The sequence below is a fragment of the Hylobates moloch genome, unplaced genomic scaffold (genome assembly GCF_009828535.3).
Source record: "Hylobates moloch isolate HMO894 unplaced genomic scaffold, HMol_V3 SCAFFOLD_15, whole genome shotgun sequence".
Taxonomy (NCBI): Eukaryota; Metazoa; Chordata; class Mammalia; order Primates; family Hylobatidae; genus Hylobates; species Hylobates moloch.
The window spans coordinates 66,845,008-66,867,845 of record NW_026652290.1 but is presented as its reverse complement, the minus strand read 5'-3'; the positions used below and the strand labels follow the sequence as shown (position 1 = coordinate 66,867,845).

Genomic DNA, 22,838 nt, shown 5'->3' with positions numbered 1-22,838 from the left:
TGTTTACCAGAAGCCTTCCTGATAACATAAACAATCGAGTAATACATATTTTATAGTTACATATATTATACATACCGTATTCTTACAATAAAGTAAGCTAAAGAAAAGAAAATGTTAAGAAAATCATAAGAAAGAGAAAATATATTTACTATTAAGCGGAAGTGGATCATCATGAAGGTCTTCATTGTCTTCACGCTGAGTATGCTGAGGAAGGAGGGGTTGGTCTTGCCATCTCAGGTATGGCAGAAGCAGCAGAAAATCCACATATAAGTGGACCTGTGCAGTTCAAACCCATGTTGTTCAAGAATCAACTTTATCTTTTTAGAATGTTTGCTCTTATCTCCCTTCCTGCTTGAAATAGTTTTATGTTTCAGGGAGGGGTTACAGGAAAAAGCAGAGCCTCTTCAACTGTGTGAATACAGATAAAAAGACATATTGTGGTTTATGATGTCTAGATGCCCACCTGGAGGGAAGGGAATTTAGGAGCAAAATAAAGAGATTAAAAATCTAAGTCAACTCAGAAATAAGATATGCCAATGATGAAGAAAGGATTTAAGTTGGAAAGTTAGTTGTTATGGCCCCCAGTTGTACATATTTTATCCTAAGGCACCATTTGGTTTAATAAAATGTAGATCTGAGGCTGTTCTTAACCTATCAGTTTCTTAAGACTTAATTATAAAGGTTATGTATAATTTTCAGAGGACAAAGGCATTATTCATTTGTCTGTGCTTGTCTTCCAGGTTTATCTTGCAGATTATGGACTTTCCTACAGATATTGTCCCAATGGGAACCACAAACAGTATCAGGAAAATCCTAGAAAAGGCCATAATGGGACAATAGAGTTTACCAGCTTGGATGCCCACAAGGGAGTAGGTGGGTTTCTTTTTTCTTTTTCCTATTTTTATTTCAGAAGAATGACTAGAGACAAGGGTAATGAGGCTGCATGAAATGACCTTTGCATAGTCAGTTTGAAGCATAAGAGCACTGGTGAGGTTTTTATCAAAAGCAGTGAATTCCTGTTATGCCAATGAATATTTCTTCTAACAGTGGAAAGAAATATAGACTGTGACAAGTGATGAAGGAGCAAAAATGCGTCAAGTAAGCAAAACTTGCTGCTCATTTTAGCCAGAAAATCGCAGTTTGTATAGGTAAAACTTGGAGGTCAGCACTGAATGTTTATACTGAAGTGAATATTACAGATTTGGTAAAGGTGCACGTGGGCCAGGTGCAGTGGCTCATGCTTATAATCCCAGCACTTTGAGAGGCTGAGGCAGGAGGATCGCTTGAGCCCAGGAGTTCAAGACCAGTTTGGGCAACATGGTGAAACCCCATCTCTACAAAAAAATAGAAAAGGGTTGGCACTTGCCTGTGGTCCCAGCTGCTTGTGAGGCTAAGGTGGGAGGAGGATCACTTGAGCCAAGGAGGTTGAGGCTGCAGTGAGCCATAATCACACCACTGCTCCCCAACCTGGGCGACAGAGCAAGACCCCTCAGAAAAAAAAAAGTTGCACATATGAACAATTATTCCTGTTTTTCCATTGTACCTTTACCAAAGCTTTAGAAGATACCATCTCTCAGCAATAAGGTTATTTTTTCTGAAACTATGAAGTGTTAATTTGTGGAAATCTCTCCCAGTCGCCTTTCATATATCTTACTTATTTAAACTCACTTTGATGGTATTGGAAACACATTTGCAGGTAAATTACATACATAGTCCTTTTATTGGATATTGATTGTACTGCCTTGCATTCCAAGACAGACTTAATTCAACAATTCCCTAATTAGTTAAAGTCATAACCTATGTCTTGTATTCATTTACCATTAATTAAACCTTAGCTGTTTATTACACTGCAGTCCAAATCCAATAGCCGACCCAGAAAGCCATGGAAAAGGAAGTAGGAGGTCAATATTGAAAATATATGGTGCCGAGTCCCACTGATGGTTGCTTTGTTCCCAATCAATATGGTCAATGCAACTGTACTTTCTTCGTTGCTCTGTCAGCAAGACAAAAAGTCAATTCTAATGTTATGCTAGTGAAAAAATGGTGATTATTGAAAAACTTTGGCTTTCAAAATTATATTCTTCGTAAACTTTGTTTATAAAAGTATTTTCAAATATGCTAAACCAAACAAATAATTTTTAACAGTTTTGAAAGGACCACATTTTTGCTAAAGGACAATTAGATATTTGCACTTCTTAATGGTTGTTGAACTATTACCCTAAACTGATGCCTTCTAACAAGTTTTAGTTGGTGAAAACAACTGTATGTTATTGCCTTTTCTCTTAAAAGGACCACTGACCATGTAATGTAGAGGGTCTTGATCATTTTGCAGGGCATTAAAACCCATACTAGCTTAAGGTAGGCCAATGCAAAAGTAAAACAAGTATAACTTCTTCCTTTCAGAAAGATTCATAGGCTGTATTTTCTGAAACGGAAATTATCTTTTATATTCCTGATCAAAGTAAAAGAAATGACTACATTTTTTTTCAAGTATAGTTTGGTTAGAAAAGTAATGATCAGTAAGAAATTTTGTAGTGTTGTGTGATTTTTCAGTATTCATACTGTTAATAAATTAGTGAGAATTTAAAGATAATATGGGACGTATCTTACATTAAGAAATGTGAGAATTAAATACTCAAGAAATATAAGAATTAAATACTCATTAATAGTGGGGTTTTTTTTCCCCATCTAAAGTTCTTTCACTCTCGGTGAATTTTGTTTTTCATCTTTGCCAGATTTATTCTGTTATACCTAATAGAATTTTTAGAAACAGTAAGTACTTTTTTGATAATGGTATAACTGGAAAGTCATCATACAGATTCTTAAGCATTGGTCCAGTTATATTAATAATGATACCAACTTAAACAGTACTTTTTTGATAATGGTATAACTGGAAATTCATCATACAGGTTCTTAAGCATTGGTTCACTTATATTAATAATGATACCAACTTATGTTTGAGTCATTTATTTCAACTGGTAGCTCTAAACTGCTCTGATCTAGTTTTGAGTAGTGGAATTGCTAAGAAACCACTGTGATTGTGGAAGGAGAAGTAGAGTTTTTATGTGTTGGTCAGTGTTTGGACTGTGGTAAATCTGAAAGACCTATTCAATTAATTTCATTGTTTAGGGTGTCGTTTTCATTTTGTTGTCTTCTTGAAAGATTTGAACACATTTTTATTTTTTAGTCTGCTTATATTTTTTATTCTAAAATCTTAATACATGTTGAATATGTTGGTAAGATTTCACCACCCTCGGTCTTTGGGGAGAAGACTGAACTGAGAATGATCACAGAAAGATAGTATTACGTCCCTGGGAGGTATATTCAGGCAAGAACCTACATTAAATATTTTTGGGATTTGCTGAAAAGTTACATGATAGAATGAACATTCATTTTTATCGAAGGTTTCACCAGTTTCCTATAAAATAGTAGATTTCCTTAATGCATTTTAAATAGGATTTACACTAAAATTCTGGGCATATTGATATATATATATATATGTAGATACAGATATAAATATAGATATACACATTACATATATATGCACATATGTACACATATATACACACATATATAGATGTATACACCCACATATATATTTGCTGGCATTTTAATGTGAAGTTTTAGTCTGGGATATAAAATGGTGCGTATGACATCCTCAAATGTCTGAATACTGTTCACTCCTATGTTTTACATTTAATTTTCCAAAGTAAAACATTTCAGTTGAAGATTTTATTAGAAAATAAATAATCATTTAGCCATCTAGAAACCAGAATAAACAATGCCATAAAGCCTATAGGAAAATGCAGGTCAGATTCATAAATATTCATGTGTTTACTTTCAGTACAGCCACTATGTAGTTTAATCTCAGAAAAATCTTTTTTTCAGTCCAACTATGAGATCAAATACTGAGGAAAAATAGTGCAAAATAAAGTATAAAAAGCAAAAAAAAAAAAAAAAAAAAAATCACTAAGATATGGAACTTCTAGGTGCCAGAGCATTTGCCAAGTGTCAGGTCTGTCTCTTGGTCAGGCCAAGAGACCTGAAGAGAAATACTCAAGCTTCAATGTAAAACTGACTTATGACTTAGCCACTCACTGGAGACTACTATTAGCCTGATCAGACTGTCTGTTCTGTGCTACTTTTTGTAGCAGGTTATTTAAAATCTCAAGCTGAATCTTATTTTTCTGTGGATTGAGTTTTTATAATGAAGGAACTTGTATAAGCTGCCATTCAGCCATTACATCTAAGCGTTTTCTATTTCAAATTTACATAAAAGGAGGGTAGTTGAAAGGGAAAAAAATTAGCTATTATGTTATTACAAACCAAAAGATACACATGGAGATGTATAGAGATGGATGGACAGATGGAGTAATGGATGGATAACTATTCCTAGAACTCCTATACATCTGCATATCTGTATTTTTTTTAAAAATTGTGTTGATTCTTCCAAACTCAATTCTCTTGTGTGACCTACAGGTATTTTGTAAGTGGCTAAAGTGCATCATTTAGTATAAAATTAGAGTAATATATGTTGGGCTTATTTCTTCTATTATTAATTTTTTTATTCTTTATAAAAACTAACATGTATAAACACTGACATATTTTGGGCTTATTGCCTGATAATTAAAGAGAATTATATTTGTGTCAAATATAGTATTTTAAAATTTGTTACATTCTTAGTAATGTTAAAAAGCAATATTTGAATCAATGTGTGGTATAGATTTTGTAGATTTTTCTACTCACTGAGGCATGCAGTCAATACCTAATTTCTCTAGAGATATACTGCATTTAACATATTGAGCTTTTTTAAATACTTCAGACCTGTGCATTGAGTCTATAATACCTATCTTAATTTGACATCTTTGATGACCATAAAATACGACATCTAAATTTTATTTTAAATGTCCATTTGTTTATCTAATATATTTATTATCAAAGAAATAAATATATTGCATACTTTTTTTTTTTTTTTTTTTGCCAATTGCTACGGTATGTGAAATCCAAGTCTTGTGTTATTTCTTTCATGGTTTCATTTCACTCTAATCTAGCACTCCAACTTAAAAATATATGTGAAATAAACTGAGAATGTATTTTCATGCTACTAAACTTGGGGAAATGACATGGTTTACACAATACTTATGTCTTGGCCTTTTGGCTGGGTTAAGAATACTTACAGTGGCCAAGTCTAAGATACATTTGCTCTATTGAATGACTTTTCCTAAGCTTCACACACACAAAACTAGGGCTTAATTTAAAAGGTACTGAAAAAATAAGAGAGGCCTGGGTTTAATATTTTATCTGAAATATGACACATTGCATCCTAATATTTCCTTATATCCTTTTTGAAATTGCAGTAAGTCATGGTCACCATAAAATATTCTGGATCTTTATACATCAGAATTGACAAAATACTGAATTACATAGGTTACCAGTTGGAAAACTAAGAATAAACTTTAAATTTGTTCTGCAGATAGTCACCATTCACTTTGTCAGGTGAGCATCTTATTGAGATGTTTTCTGCTTTCTTATTGTCTTTCTAAGCACACATTAATATTTTGGGCATTTGAACTCTGCTTGATGCAGAAATTTTCAAGTTCACCTTATTATTTCCTACTGAACCCTGTTTTTCTTCATACTCCATAATGTTACTCAGTATAAGAAATGAAACTGAAAACGCTTTAGGCAAACAAGGAGATAAATCTTGGAATTAATACTTAGACTTTTCTTTTTCTCCCAGTTCCTCTTTCAGTATGTTTGGTGAATTGGGCTAGTTAATTCTATTCCAGTTTGTCTTTAAACCAAGGACTAGTTCGCTAAGATAACTTATCTGTTGTTCTTATACCAGTTTAGAAGGACCATTTGTCACTTTATAATTAAATATTTTAACTAAAGATCCTTCTTTATTGGAATGAAATAACTTGAAAGAAATAGTTTCATGAAAGGATAGTAACATGAAAGATTTGGTCAGTGATGCAGCTTAGATATCCAGATCTTCCACTCATTTATTCCTTGCCAAAACAACTATTTTTGTGTCAGTATGTCTTGATGCTTTAAGTTTAAATGCCTGCTTCAAATACCTTCCTCACTATGGAAGTCGTGTGTGTAATGTTGTTTGAATGGTATTAAAACTAACGATGGAGGCAAAGTAATTATTTTTTTTTCTGAGATGGAGTCTCGCTCTTTCGCCCAGGCTGGAGGACAGTGGTGCTATCTCGGCTCACTGCAACCTCCACTTCCTGGGTTGAAGCAATTCTCTTGCCTCTGCCTCCTGAGTAGCTGGAATTACAGGCGTGTGCCACAAAGCCCGGCTAATTTTTGTATTTTTAGTAGAGACGGGGTTTCGCCATGTTGGCTGGGCATGTCTTAAACTCTTGACCTCAGGTGATCTGCCCACCTCAGCCTCCCAAAGTGCTGGGATTACCGGTATGAGCCACCACGCCTGGCAAGGAAGTAATTACAAGATTGAGCACGGGCTTTGGTTTTTGAAAGACTTGGATTTCAGTGCTGAGCTCTGTTAATTTTTGCTCTGTGATATTGACCAAATTATTTAACCTCTCTGAGACTCCATATTGTTATTTGTCAGTAGGGCTAATACTTACTTTAAATTGTTTGAAAGATTAGATGAAATAATAAAAAGCAGGTAGAGTGCCAGGCACAGTAGCAGCTCTCCATAAATCACATTAACTGTTTTTATTTTAATTATGTATTCTACTATCAGCCATTTCTAAAATTTTCTTTCTAGTTAAATAGAATTTAAATCCTCACCTGTGCTTATTTCTTTCTAATTGTTTTTACTTTGGCAATACTTTATAATTTAGAAATATAGAACAATTGAGAATACCACAGGCTTTCAACAAAAAGAGTGATGTATATTACTCCATATTAGTAAACTCAATATAAGTTAGATGCTATTAATAATATTTAGAAACTTGAGAAAGTTTAGAAATAACTAAATCTCATTACAGTTCCAAGCAATAATAAGTAAACACTTCATTTTTGGACATCTATATGAAAATATACTGTCAATAATTACATTAATTACCAAATGCCACTGAAGAACCCTATGTATTACAATAAATTGTGCAAATACATGACTCATAAACAAAACAATCCATAACGTATTTTCTATTCAAATGAATGAAAATATATTAAAAAGAAATATATTGCACAGTATCATCTGATTTTAGAGCTGAAAATATAAAATATTAGTGGCAGGGATAGAATTGGATCTCATTCCTAGTCCAGAGCTCTATTTACTGCTTCACTTAATATGTTTTAAAATGAATTTGAAAATTGTACAATTAAAGAAGCAACTTTCAAATTAAAAAAAATTTTTTACAGTTAGACATTAATAATCTCTGGCTATAATCAATTCTTTGTGTAAACTATACATGCACACAGATTTTAATATTGTCATCTAGAATATTTGTTTTTAATTAATTTAACAGGTATTAAAATTACTCCTCTGTGTACAGCAGATGGAAAGAAGACAATCATTGGCAAAGTCTAAGATTTTAACTTCACTAAACAAGTCAAACTTTTCAATTTGTTTTTCTGAGAGGGAATTTCAGGTAGAGGTATGTAGTCAGAAACATTTTTAGTTGCTCTTCACTGGGGGAAAGGAAAGGGTGACTATTGGGTGTTCTTTTTATCACTGCATGCATTTATGTAGGACTTACCAGAAACAGTGGCAAAACATTCACCTAACCATAGTTAATACCTATGTGCAAAAAAGAAAGTAAAAGATTGAAAAATGTGATAATATATTTTAATTAGGTAAGACCAAACTATAATAGTGAAGTAAAGTTAACTCTCAAAGGGCTATTTCAAATGAAGACCAGTTTATGAAAGATTGGCTTCAGAAATCTAAATGACTTGTCATTACTTACAGTTTCGTATCAATTAATCCCTCAATTAGGGGGTAGGGGGAAATGGTTAGGAAGATTCAATCTATTTTAATTCTGATTATTTTTCCTCAAAGGGCCTCTTGTGTGTAGCTTATATCATCCAAACACGGTGCCAGAATATCATTTTTTGAAAATTAGAGGATATGAGATTTTTTAAGTCATGGTAATCAGGAATTGCCATAATAGAAAGGAGACTTGTGAACACATCTGTACAAATGGAACCATTCCATTATTAATGGGAGATTTATTACTGAAGAAATCACTACAGAACACTGTGATAGAGATTGTGTTTTTATTTTAATATGAGAGCCAAGTCTTGCATTAGGACATTGTTGAAGCTTGTGCAGAAAGTAAATGGCACTCGTGGGACTGAAGCATTCTGCTAGATTGAAGGGCCTTTAATAATCCAATACGCTAATAGCAGTTAGAGTGTAAGAGCTAATCATGTCTTCTGCTTTTATAATAACTTATACATGGTAACCAAAAGTAGTTACGATGTGCTGGCATCATTGTTCTTAGTAGATGACTTTTTAAATTAAAAACTAAGTTCACTGAGTAACTTTTCAGAGTTTATTTCATGAAAGATAATAAAATAGGATACCTGTTTATAGCAGGTTTAACAGCCACTTACTGCTCTTAGGAGATTATATATCCCTACACAGATGAACATTCGAGTAATGACAGAAATGTAAATACCAGCCTATTGTTTTATAACAATTTTGAATGACTACAAATGAGTTTATTTTACGGGTATTTGCTGATGTTTTAATCATTATTTCAGTGGTTTGTTAATAAGTATCAGTTATATTTCATACATTTCCTAGGTTTCATTGTCCATCTTCTTATATAAGGTACTTACACATATATATTAAATTACGAAATTAGACTACAGCATTTAATAGCTTGATATAAAATGATACAAGGGCCTGAAAATGTGCTTTTAATGTACTTTTTAGGAAAAGCCATCTTATTCTAAATTTTGAAGGCCTCTATTTGGCTCTCCCCCCAGCCTCTAATACCATTGCCTCACTTTTATGTAGATATGGGACCAGAATTTTAGCTTGCTGCTGCTTATATCTAAAAATGGTATTTGTAAAATTGTAGAACCCTGTATCCAAAGCAGTAGATATATTTTTATTGTATTTTCGTGTGATTGAAAAATCTTCAGAAAGACCCGTTTTTTAATACTGCACACTAGATGGCAGTTTTGTCATATTCTTCCAACTTCAAATGCTGCTAGTGTGAGTGGAACAGGAAAGGCCATCAATGTTTAGTCTGCACTCAGAGGGTCTCTGCATGACCAATGCAGACCCTATGGACTTCCTGGAACATATGTTAGCAATTTAGCTGCAGACATTTATTTCTTTGTTTTACTGCTTGGCTCTTTGAGAAAGTGTTGGTGCTGGGTTATGGGTTGTCTGGATCATGTCAGAGGCCATGGGGATCAAGTTCATGTGACAGGCCAGACTAAGGAAAGATGAAGTTGGAGGAGGTGAGGAAACTGACCCTTACTTTCAACAGCAACCAGTCACTGCCTGTCTGTGGACTGGGGCCAAATGCTTGGGCGTTTAAGTTTTATTCCAGCTGAACAAATAAAACACTTTGCCGATTTGGCTTTTTCATATTTCATCAATGGTGGTTCAACCAAAGATTTCTCCATTTCTTAAGGACTTGCTTATCCCTCATCTTTCTCTCTAATGCTTACTCCTATAGCCCTGTCCAGACGAAGTGACATTGAGATCCTCGGCTACTGCATGCTGCGGTGGTTATGTGGGAAACTTCCCTGGGAACAGAACCTGAAGGACCCTGTGGCTGTGCAGACTGCTAAAACAAAGTACAAATTTTCAAGTATTTCATCATGTACTGCACCAGGTCTGAAGGGATACATTAAAGGGAGCTAACAACACAGAGAAGATTGGCATTCACCCAACATGACAACCAAAGCAAATTTCTTTAGTCTGAAAAATATGTTTTTAAAAAACCAAACAACTAACACATAAAATCCGTTAAGATAACATTGTAAAAAGACATGTACTTGAATTACAGGGAAAAATATAAAGTGAAATATCTGTTCTTTTACATGGTATTTCCAAAGCTTAGATTCTAGGTGGTAGTGTTTTCAAGGAAGAATATTTTCAAATTAGCATTGTACAAGTATGTTAAAGTAGTCTGAGCTCGGTACGATTGATATTAACTGTGTAAAACAGCACTGTGAAATGGGACAAATAGGGTTTATATTTTTCAAGTGAGAGCAACATACCTCTTATTTCTGTCTTGAAGGAAGTACGTTTTCTTAAGAAACAAAATTTTTACATGAGCTATTTATAGGAGATAATCTTGTAGCCACATAAACATTTTTAATATTCTACATTCAGTTTTTATTACCTGGATTTGGCTAGCATAAAAATTAGGTCAGACTAAGAACAGGGTGTGTTACTGTTTTACAATTCTCTCACTGATCAGGCCTAAGAAAAAGTCAATTGCATAGAACACAGAATAGCCAGTTTTTCATTATATACCAAGATATGCTCAACAGTAGTTATCCACAGGTAGCAAAAGCAGCAGCTAAGCTAAGTTTTAAGTAGGACAGTCACAACAGAAGAGTACAAAGCTAGGGGAAAATTAGCTGATTCATAGAAATTTATCTTTAAATTCAGTGTGGCATCAGTTCTTAATACTGAGAAAGATTAGCCTACAGATTCAGAAAAATACATGCACTACATTTGTAAATACTGACATACATGAAATATTTCTCCACTCAGAATTTTGATCATCCTAGTCCCTTACCCAAAACTAAAACATTTATATAAGTCTATATTAGAACTAAAGCAGTTATTTACTGCAGTGATTGATGTGTCCATATTAACTTTCATGTAACATTTCGAAATATGGGTCAAGTCAAAACACGGTGATGGGAATACATAAATAGTTTTTGTATTTAATTTTCCAACTAGTTTACCTAATTAGAATAATGTAATAAAGTAATGATGCTATTTTAAAAAACTAACATTTTAATTCTAATGATTGTATATTTGTTTTTTTAATAAGACTAATATGACTTGCTTTAACTTTTTATCAATATGCATATATAGTTACATTCATTGTAGGTATCTATAATGAATATACCTACTTAGGCATATTTATGTATAATAGGATGTCATGTAAAATTATTATTTTACATGTATAATGCTAATAAATCAAACATAACTTCTATTTACATTTTGGGGACTCTTACATACGTTAATATCTTCATTTTGACTTGATTAATAATGTAAACCTATAGACTAGTAAAGCCAATGTCATATTATGAAGTTTATAATTCAGATAAACCATAGACATTTTCAAACTTGTTACAGTACATAATACATAATCATAATTTATTCAACTTGCTGAGAAGGTATGACACTGAAATTCCCCGTAAGGGCGTGATTGTATATTCAACCAAGACACTGTATCTCCCTTATGCCTTTTATTTTCCTGACATAGCATGCTACTGGATCAATGTGTGTATTGTTGCTACTATGTCTATGCCAGAGGTGGTGACTCACTCACACATATAAATAATTTTAGTTGAATGTTTTTATAGGTTGTGTATTCCTTACTTGAAATGCTTGGGACCAGAAGTGTTTCAGATTTGAGACTTTTTTAGATTTTGGAATATTTGCATTATACTTACCAGTTGAGCATCCCACAAACCGGTTTAATCATGGGACAGCATAAAATATTGCCCAATGGAGAACAATGCACATATATACTTAGATACAATGTTTGCATGAATTTTTTATTGTTGTTTTTGAGAAAAAAAAATCATGGTAAATATTACTACTACTGTGTTTCTGCATATATAAACTTTGAGTTAAAGCATTTATAATTCCTGTAATTCCATCTTGTTTAGTATTGGGGCCCAGAGAACAATACCCCAAAGTGTGGTGCTTTGGCATGCTGAGACTTTTGAACTGAAAGAGACTGGATGGCCCCAGAAGCCACCTCAGAAGCCAAGTCTCTCTCTGACCTTCTCCTGCCCTCTTGTCTCCCATCCCTTCTCCTCCCAAGAAGAGAGTCATAGAAACCAGAATTCCTCTTCCCCAAAGCGGGTTATAGAAACTAGAACCCCTGTACCCCAAGCAAGGCATTAAACCTAGAAAGGTCACCCTCTCCCTTCTCCCTTTAAGACCCTCATGCCAAAGGGGTCCTGCCCCATCCCCAGGAGGAATAAATGCTACACACATCAAGAATATGGACAAGCCTTGCTGGATCCCCCCGCCCCAGTTCAGTACCATTAGAACATACCCTTTTGTCCAGTCACATTCCTACACAGCTGTCTATTCTTCATCAAACCTAAGCATAAAGATAGACTTCCTTGGGTCTTTGGTCTTCATTTCTCAAGTTGTGTCATAAAAAACTTTAATTAAATAAATTTGTTATGCTTTCTCCTGTTAACCTGTCTTTTGTGTTAGGAATGTTGGCTGCAACCCTTATGGTGGGTGAGAAAAGAGATCACACTTTTCTGCCCCTACGTTAGTCTAGGTTATTGATATAAGATTAGTTTATGGGCATTGACGGTTCTCCTCTACTTCTGCTTACTTTCCTATCCATTATAGTTGGGTGACAAAAAAGCATTGAAAGTCACAATTTTGGTGACCTAGCAACACATAGAGAGTTTTGTTTTCTAGTCAAAATAATCACAGGGTTGAAAACGTGTTCATTGTGCATTACTTTATTTTGTTTTAGTCTGTTGGACGAGCTCCCCCAGTCAGTGCTTAAATGGGCTCCTTCTGGAAGCAGTTGCTGTAAGTCAAATAATAACCTCAACCTTCTCTTAAGATTTACAGGTCACCACATTTGTCGTTCTCGTTTGGTAGCTTTTGCTTAACCCACTTGCTCCTATTCCCATCAGGGTGGGAAGGAGGGAACTCTTCATGTTGCAAATAAGTTGCTAAAGAACACAATGTTTAGATCATCTTTAACATTAGAACACAAGAACCTCAAAAGAAGATACTGAGGTGGAAAATTCTAGGTTCTGCTTAGTGCATTTCCTTTTTTTTTTTTAAGATCTCTATTTTGAAAATCATGCACAGGTTTAATAGTCAACCGTATCTGGTATTTCTAGAGTTAAGACTTCCTGGTTTTGTTCCTCTTTATATTGTTGAAAGAAGATAAAGTTGACCTAAGGAAAAACTACTTTTAATCAGTCATTTAAAAAACCAAATCATTAAACACTGAGTGCTGTTTAGACCAGAATTATGCTGACTGAACTGCCAGCAAAAAAAATTTTTTATTAGCAAAGGCATATGATTTTGGGATTTGGAGGTATATTCTGTATTTTCATATTTTCAAGTTAGCATACAATGGAATTTTTAATTGACAATATTATCAATACATATTGTATAAAATAGCACGTCAACTAGTAATTACCCACATTCCTGTCATTTTATGTGCATACGCAACACGTTATTCAACACTAATTTAACAATTGAGTTAGACTGTCTTATAAGAAAAAGCCAGTGCCCACTATCAGTCTTGCTTTTTTTCAGAGACAGATAATCAGAGTGAATCTTGTTTTCTGTTTACACTGGACAATCTCAAAGTTAGCTTTGAGCTGACTTCTGAAAGTAGATATGTACACTGACCTCTCTAACTAAGGTCTAATAGCATCTGTTTCCATCTGGTTGAGAATTAGAGAGTTAAGTCATCTTAAACTTATATTCACAGCCTTTCTTTCACTAGAAACCAAAATTTTCATTTATGTAGGAAAGGAAAGAAAAAGCCAGTTCTACTTCCCCCCTCCATTTGCAAGTCCAATAAGCCTGTCCCCACATGAGTCTTTTGTTTTCCCCTTTCTCTAGTACTTTTCATCTGATTGAGGGAGCCACACAGGAGAGATCCTCACTGTGGGAATGGGTTGCAAGATGAAATTTTTGTTTTCATGACTGTCAATAACTTGGTCAAAATGGTAACACTCCTTTTTGGCTAATATTCTTAATGGCATTTTTTTTTTTTTTTTTTTTTGAGACAGAGTCTCTGTCACCCAGGCTGGAGTGCAGTGGCACGATCTCGGCTCAGTGCAACCTCCCCTTCCCAGGTTCAAGCAATTCTTCTGCCTCAGCCTCCCAAGTAGCTGTGACTACAGACACATGCCACGATGCCCAGCTAATTTTTGTATTTTTAGTAGAGACGGGGTTTCACCATATTGGCCAGGCCTGGTCTCGAACTCCTGACCTCGTGATCCCCCCCACCTTGGCCTCCCAAAGTGCTTACAGGTGTGGGCCACCGCGCCGGGCCCTTATTGGCATTTTTACCAAGTCGTATAGTTTATCTTTTAATCAACTGGACAGAGAGAGATGGGAAGATGTCATTAAAATATATATATATATATATATATATATCTCTTACCTTTCTTGTCAATCCTGCAGAAAAAGGAACTGTTCAGTTTAGGGTAAGAAAGACCAGATGCCCTGAATTGTACAAGACAAATGCTTGTGGGCAGTGTATATTATGTCATACTCCATTGTTAAAGATTTGAGTCAGATGAGTAATCTAGATGGGGGACACGCCCAGTTTTTGTTTCTCAGCACAAACCATTTTATTGAATCCATACTACTATTTATAAAATGCAGATTTCTGTTTCTAAAGCAAAAAGTGTTGAAACTTTAATATTACATGAAGGTCTCTTAAATTAGGAGGTTGTGCTTAGGAAGAACACAACCATGAAAATGAAGGAACTGATTTACAAAAGTTTATTACTGAAACATTTTATGAAATAAAACAGCCAGAAGTTTGCAGCATACATGTCCAACTAAGCATAATAATAATAGTTTCAAAAGTTTCTATCTCTTGATAGTAATGATACTTAATACTTCACTGGCTGAAAAAGCAGATGATTAGAAGTATCATAATTTCATACTAAAGGCATTTGGCTTTATAGTTCTGGCAATATGCTAGTAAATTTTAAAATGTACTTAATATAATAAATCCAGATCTTGAAAGACTAACATTTAAACCAGTATTACATCACAATAGTCTACGCTTCAGGTTTGTAATAATAAATTTATAATGGAAATGGCTCTTTTTATTTTCTCCCCCTCCTACCTCACTGGTACCTCATTTTTCCAAACCCCAGTCCCATGAAGGCTTTGCAGCACAGCTGCTCTCAGTTGGTGGCGTGCCAGGAGTTTTCCATTGTCTTGTAACAGTGATTTGTTCCCAACACATTCAACTCTTTTCCTCATTTTGGATATTCTGGTTAATGGAATTGTAATATGTACCAAACTTGGCTTACCAATCTTCAAAGGACCATAAAATGACAATATTTATATTAAAATAGTAGTGAATGTAATTTAATCTTTTTTTAATCATCCCTTTAGAAATTGGATACCCCCGAGCCCCTGTGAAGGGGCTGCATGAAGCATCAGTTATAAATATGGTGATAAAATAGCAGCACTTGCTAGTTAACAGAGATCTGGTTGACCGAATGCTAGATAACAGAATTTGATAAAAATAAAAGAGATGAAAAAAATAGGTTGCATAATTGCTACAATGTCAAGGAAAAAAAGCCCAGAGCCAAGAGTTCACATTTTAATCACGTTAGCTTCATGTTCCCAGGAAATAGCTCTGGACTATATGGTGAAAGTGGTCACTCTTAACTTTAATAGGGAGAAAGCAATGATGACTATTCCTTTTGGAATTTTTCTCTATAGGGAGTGAAACCCAGTGCCTCTGCAGTTTTCCTTTCTTTTGGGTGGAGGTAGGCCTAGAGGAGAAGTGAAGGATTAGGAAGTCACTCCTGCCAACCCATGAAGTTTCCCAGGTTTTCCCACCATGGATATAAGCAACTAAGTGAGAAAGTAAAAAGTACTTGAGTTTGAGTCAGTGATATATTTTTGAAAGGGAAAGGCATATCTAAACATCTCTGTGAACAAATGAAAACATGCCAGTTTTTAAATAGTATTTGCTATTATCACCACTTCTATTCCAATTTTAGGTTGAACCTCAACATGAAACAGAAATGCAAACTACAAATATTTTAATGCAGTGATGTTTGTAACTGTTGGTTACTAATTCTGTTTGTATTTAAAAGTTGGTAGTTCTTAACATTTTTGGGGAAAGGGGATTTACTATGTAGTTCTAGGGGAACATTTCTTTACACTAGAGAAAAAAATAAAAGATGGCAACTCCTCCTCCCACTGCTCTAAAATAAAAAACATGAGGCTGTGTACCAGGCTAGCTAGGTATGGAGGACATGAGGGAGGTTTCATGCGTTCTAAAGTCAATCTTAGCTAACAACATGGAATTCAAGGTCATTTCTAAATATACAGTTATAATCCCAAAATCAAAGTCTTAATTAAAATTTGCAGTTTTTTTCCTTAGAAATAAAGAGGTTTATAATAAGTAACACTTTAACTGAATTTTTGGAAGTTCAACATAAAGTATGAAGTATGGTCAATTGTATTATTTATGTAGTCCTTAATAGTTGCACCTCATAAATCAAAATCACTATAATTATTACAATATACTTCCTCTCATAAGATCAGTGAATTGTAAGCGTATCAACAAAAATATGTTAAAAACATTACTAGTTTGTCTCATCAATTCTGTAGGTCACTATATTTCAGTCATTTTTGAATATCATTTAAAAAGTTATTTTCATTGAATTGTTCATTTTTAGTTTCTTCAGGAGATGTAAATGTGTAAAAGACAAAGATAAAGATTTTGAGATTACTGGAGTCTTGACAATTCTTGCCAATTGTGAATGACGTGTAAAAAATTCAATAATTCACAGGTGAAATAGCCCAATTTTTGGTATGTGCTCATAGTTTAGCATATGATGAAAAGCCAAACTATCAAGCCCTCAAGAAAATTTTGAACCCTCATGGACTACCTTTAGGACCACTGGACTTTTCCACAAAAGGACAGAGTATAAATGTCCATACTCCAAACAGTCAAAAAGTAAGTAACATAATCCCTGCTATCCTATGATCACCTTCTATGATACTTTTCTATCGAATGAAGTTGTTTTAGGTCTCAAAATGAATCTGACAGCTTTCTTCTTCCTTATATTTAACTCCCATTTCCCCTAACTCACCACCAAGAAAGTTTGTTCCAAGTTCTTTTGACCTGTTGTCTCACAGAGAAAAACAGGATCTGTGGCCTACTATGTACTATGAAAGAAAGCAGTCACTACTGTCATAGAGATGTGACTAGGGTAAAGGCTAATCTGATGTTACTCATGAGAAAGCCATCATTTGCTTCTTTTCTCCAGATTTTCTTTACATATTGCCCTGTTTTTGCCTACCAGTTTGGCCATAAGTTGGTGATAATAGTCTTTGATTTAACCAGGTTATTTGAATGTGCTGATATTTCAATCCATGGAAACAGTTCTTTACAGAAAATAAAAGAGTTTATGCCAGAGATCCAGGTTAAAAAAAATCATTTTTTAGAAGTTACACCTCTTCTTTTAGTCTGCCATCTTCCTAAAGGTCAACACCAACTTAAAAAAAAAAATTAAGATTTTGAGCATTTTTAAGCGGGTGGTGGAAATTTTAGACTGCTGTTATTAGCAAGATTAGTGGACAGGCAACGCAGCATCCATGTCTTCCTTGACCACTATCTGTATGCAAAAATAAAGTGTGGAGGGCATTTTTTTCCTGATGCATGTACAGTAAGATAGGGTCAGGATGCCATTCATTTTTAATATTTCTTATGAACTTTGGATCATCACACGTGTTCATGAGCCAAGAATGCAGGATGCAAACTAATGTGACTGATAGGCTGCTAGATGAATGGTGAGTCAAGTATCAGTGCACAGATGGTTCTGATTTGCTGAATTTTGTAGTTGCTGCAACTGAAGACATAAAATATCCTTCTAGTCATAAATTAGCTCTTTGGAAGCAAAACCTTGGCACCAGAGCTTTACAACCTTCAATTAGTAGGAAAAGAAGTATTTGAATGACTGTAGTATTGACATCTGTAGGCCTGCATAGTAATCATTCCTAATAGAAGAGAATATCTGTTTGAGGAGGTTTTGCATGGCTAATTAACTACCAGTGAGAATATGTAATTTTTTCATGATCTCCTGATTGTCACCTTTCTCTCATGATACAATTAGATTTTATTGTAGCAAGTGTCTCACAAACCAATTGTCAGCACTATTTACGTATTGCAGAAGGCAGAACAAAAGTTCATGTTTAATAAAAAGCCACTGGATTTTGATCTTGGTAATTACTGAGACTTATTTTAACAGTTTTATTGACTTTTGTGTTTTTATCACTTTTGCAACAAAACAAAGAGCCATTTCCTTGACATAGTATTTTCGTTGCAATAATGGTCACCACTTAATCTACGCTAATTTAAGTAGATTTTTCCCTTTTTGTAGTTTTTCAGTTTCATAAACTTAATTGAAATGTAAAAGAAGCCATTTTAAAAACCGATATCTATATCCTCTGATATAAAATTCTGATTATTATCCACCAGAATTTTCAGTTTCATCAAATTCAAAGGGTGTTTGTTGTGAAACCATTTTTATATGTAGAGAATAGAACATAAAACACTTTTTCCAATGAGCCTCCATCAAGAATATTTTACTCCTTTTGATTATTTTGATTATGAGTAAAAAAAGCACTTAAAAATAATACACACTTTTAAGACCTACGCTAATTTCTGTTAAGAAATGTGATCAGCCTGGATGTATAGACAGTAAGACGATTTGGGGATATATTTTGCAGCAGATCAATATTTATTTATTATAGTATTTTAAGCGCATACATATATTTAATAATGATAGCATAAGATATGGGCTCACCATATGTGGCTAAACTTTAAGTGTCTTAATTTTCAAAGTTTACAGATTTTGCAGTGCTACAAAAACCAAACCTGAAAATGTTCAAATGCAAGGTATAACAGTATAAACTATCCTGTTCCCAGTTCCTCTGAATGATGCACATATAGGATGATTTCCACAATAGATTGCTTCCATAATAAAAATCATTCCAAAATGCATATCAATCACATGGCTCCAAATTTCTTTTTAGTCACAGACAGAATCCTCTGATTAGTAACTAAAATCATTTCTTGTTACTTTATAAATGGGTTTATAGTTATATGTAGTTAAGTAGTTATAGAGATATTTAACAGACTAGTGAATGAACTCTGGACTAATACATTTTTTGGACAAAGATATTTTAAAAGAAGACATTGGACCAGAAAAGGTATACATAAATAAATAAAATGTTACCATCATTCAGTATTCAAGGGAAAAAAGTTGTAACTGTTTACATTTTTAAATGTTATTTTGCTAATAACAAGTGAAACTTATACAGAGGGAAATACAGTATTTTTTTAAAAAACGTATTTTGATTAGGTATTAGAAGGTAGCACATTACGCTAAGAATCTCACCAAACTTACATCACCTTTTTGCAAAAGAAAAAGCTTTTTTTTTTTTCCAATACTGGATTTTACTACACATTATAAACTGTTCTCTGTAAACCTGGACAGAGAAGTCCTCAAATATTGTTATTGGAGTTAAATTGGAAATGAATTTTTGTCAAGAGAGTAGTGATATTGATATTTTTTCATGAAAAACAAATCTTTTGGGGTATTTGCCTGAATCAAAATGAGGGATGTAAAACTGAAGTCACTTGCTAGTAGTTCTGGGGGCTCCTGAGTTAGCACCGCCAATCAAATTAGAAGACTGTCTCATCAAGACCATCACAGTCTCTTTATGCCACCCACTAGGATTTAATTTCCAAAATTCACTGAAAGAAACAATATTTCAGTAACAATGCTAATTGAGGTGAGCCATAGCTCTAGAATTCCCAGATGAGAATGTTAGAGCCAAGATGGAAAACAGCATTACTAAAGGCCCCGTTACGACCCTTGAATAAGCTACTTTTCAAGAGCCAGAGGATCCTTTTATCCGTTTATCAGTGACTCCCACCTTATTATGGTGCTTGAATCATATATACAATATACAGTAATCAACTATAATATGTTACTATATTGTAATAGTGTAGACACGTGGGCATAATGAGCCCTCCCATCCTTCCTAAATGCTTTACCTAGGCAGAGAAGTAGCTGCAGGTCAGAGCTAAAAGGTTGTCCCTTCATTCACCTTAAATCTGAGGCTCCCATAGCATATCCAGAGTTGAATATATTATTATTTGTAGTAATATTATTTGTATAGAATTTAACAGTTTACAAATTATTTTCCTAAGCTATAGGTCTCAAAATAATTCTATGAACTTCTCTTTATTTTCTGTATATGAGGATAGTGAAATGCAGATTCTTAATTAGAAGCACATTTTTGGTTTATTAATTTTTAGGAGTCCAAAGGTATTCTTGATTTTATAGAACAGTGTGAAGTTCCAATGGAAAATTAAATAAAAACTACCTCACTTTCATAGCTACTTTCTTGAAAATGTCACACATTTGTGTAGTATCCTTCTATTATAAGGGATGCCCAGGGTGTTTTCTATATTTACTTTTCTATCTTTGAGCGAAAGTTTCACTGTGTTCACTATCATCCACTTCACTCTTACAATTTTAAAAGTTTCCTTAGAAATAAAATTTTCCGTTAATTGGCTATCATTTTGTTTAGTAGCTAGAAGTGCCCACGGCAGTGCAGCCTAACCAGCCAACTAAAAGCAGATCCAGGAGGCATCATCTCTTCTAGGAACCTTCACAGAGGAGTGAACCTTTTATACCAAATTTTGCTTATACATCAGAGGCTCCCAGGGCAAAAACTCTTATACCTAAAATGCCTAGCATATAGGAGGCACTAAAAACTTCAATAATATCTTAACTAAAAATAAAACTACCAGCAACCTTGCTTCTGGGTATATATCCAAGGGAAATAAAACCAGATGTCAAAGAGGTATCTGCATTCCCATGTTCATTGCAACACTATTCACAATAATCAGGATACGGCACAACCTAAGTGTGTGTCAATGGGTGAATGGATAAAGTGTGGTCCGTAACCACAATATTATTTGTGGTTATAGAACACATTTTCTTTATCCACAAAGTGTATTTTATTCATATATATTGTGTCTGTGTGTATATATATGTATATACATATATGTATATATGCATATATATGTATATACATATATGTATATACATATATGTATATATGCATATATATGTATATACATATATGTATATACATATGTATATGTATATACGTATATGTATATATGCATATATATGCATATATACATATATGCATTTTTTAAAGAAATACCAAAAGTTTTCATTATATATTATTACTTACTCTATACCAACAGGTTGATTCACAAAAGGCTGCAACAAAGCAAGTCAACAAGGCACACAATAGGTTAATCGAAAAAAAAGTCCACAGTGAGAGAAGCACTGAGTCCTGTGCAACATGGAAAGAAGTGCAAAAAGAGGAGAAACTGATTGGATTGATGAACAATGAAGCAGCTCAGGTGAGAGGGTTGTTTGTGTGTGTTTTTTCTAACTTAATGTTACATTAGAATATATGCGTGCATATATACATATACACATATATATACATATATATATACATATACACATATATACATATATATACACACACACAATGGAATATTATTCAGCCATAAAAAGGAAATCCTGACATTTGCAACATCATGGATGAATCTGGAGTACATTATGCTAAGTGAAATAGGCCAGTCACAGGACAAATACTGTATGATCTCATTTATAGGTGGAATCTAAAAAAAATAATAATAAACTTATGAAAGCAGAGCATAGAACAGTATTTGTCGGGATGAGACTTGGGGAAAATGGGGAGATGCTAGTCAAAAGGTACAAACTTTCAGTTATAAGATGAATGAGTTCTGGGGATCTGATGTACAACATGGTGACTGTAGTTAGTAATACTGTATTGTATTCTTGAAATCTGCTAAGAAAGTAGATCTTAAGTATTCTCACACAAAAAAATGGTGACTAACGTGAGGTGATGTGTTAATAACTTGATTGTTGTATTCATTTCACAATGTATACATGTATCAAAACGTCACATTGTATACCTTATATATAATTTTTATTGTCAATTATATCTCAATAAAGCTGGGAGGGCAAATCTCACCCTTTATAACATGGAACACATTTTCACAATGATTGATAAGCCAATGTTTTAATAGGATAAAACAGTATGCAAGAACCATTGGAGACCCTTTGTTTCACACTAATGGTATCAGGTACATTTATTACCAAGATGACTTCAGCGGAAAGTGGCTCAGAAGATGGTGACATAAATCTTCCCAGTAGTTTGGGAGGGTTGAATGGTGAAAATAAAGAATCCCTGCATGATTAAGAAACATTTCCAACTTTCAGGTTACTGAAAGGCAGTGGTTTTGAGCTGGGATCCTGGAGGATGGTAGAATAGAGTGGTGTTGTGACAATTTAGGCTTAGCCACAAAACACCAGCATATTTTAAAGGGAAGGAGTGAACACACTGGGCGATAAAAGCTAAAAATTGAGAGACTACAAATTAAAGCTCTGCTTGCCCAGCCAATGTAATTCATTCTCTATTTTGGCACTGGCTACTCCACTATTTCCCCTTTGTGCTGTTCCTATCTTCTGCCCCTTGTTTAACTCATGAAAAAAAGGTGATGGCACTTTCAGCTGCTATAAACATGAAGCTGCTGAACAAATACTTCATATAAGGACCTTTGCTGTAGCTTTCAATCTTCCAACAGTGTCGTGGGTTCTGCCCTTCTATTTCTGAGTCTACTTCAAGGTTATTGACAGTCAGGCATCCCCCAGATATCACCATGGTGTGAAAAAGAAACCTTAGAGACAGCAAGCTTGTTGTAGAACTTAATCTCTGATACTGGTACACAGTATTTGATGACATGAACTGTTATTCATCTTGCTCAAAGGTTAAACTACCTGCACAAAAATGTAAGCAACATCACAAGCTCCTT

The 22,838-nt window shown here is 34.1% G+C and overlaps 1 protein-coding gene across 6 annotated transcripts in view; it reads left to right on the top strand.

Annotated features, from left to right (window-relative positions):
* Window positions 1-22,838, top strand: part of VRK2 (VRK serine/threonine kinase 2) — a 117,322-nt gene that overhangs the window by 74,130 nt on the left and 20,354 nt on the right. For 5 of the 6 annotated variants that reach the window (XM_058429069.1, XM_032178728.2, XM_058429072.1 and 2 more), the window contains exons 8-12: window positions 741-873; window positions 9,624-9,744; window positions 12,642-12,700; window positions 16,690-16,856; window positions 21,192-21,353. In XM_058429069.1, coding sequence (XP_058285052.1) covers window positions 741-873; window positions 9,624-9,744; window positions 12,642-12,700; window positions 16,690-16,856; window positions 21,192-21,353 — 642 coding nt within the window. The remainder of the gene's footprint in view (window positions 1-740; window positions 874-9,623; window positions 9,745-12,641; window positions 12,701-16,689; window positions 16,857-21,191; window positions 21,354-22,838) is intronic. The other variant, XM_058429073.1, reaches the window with a different exon arrangement.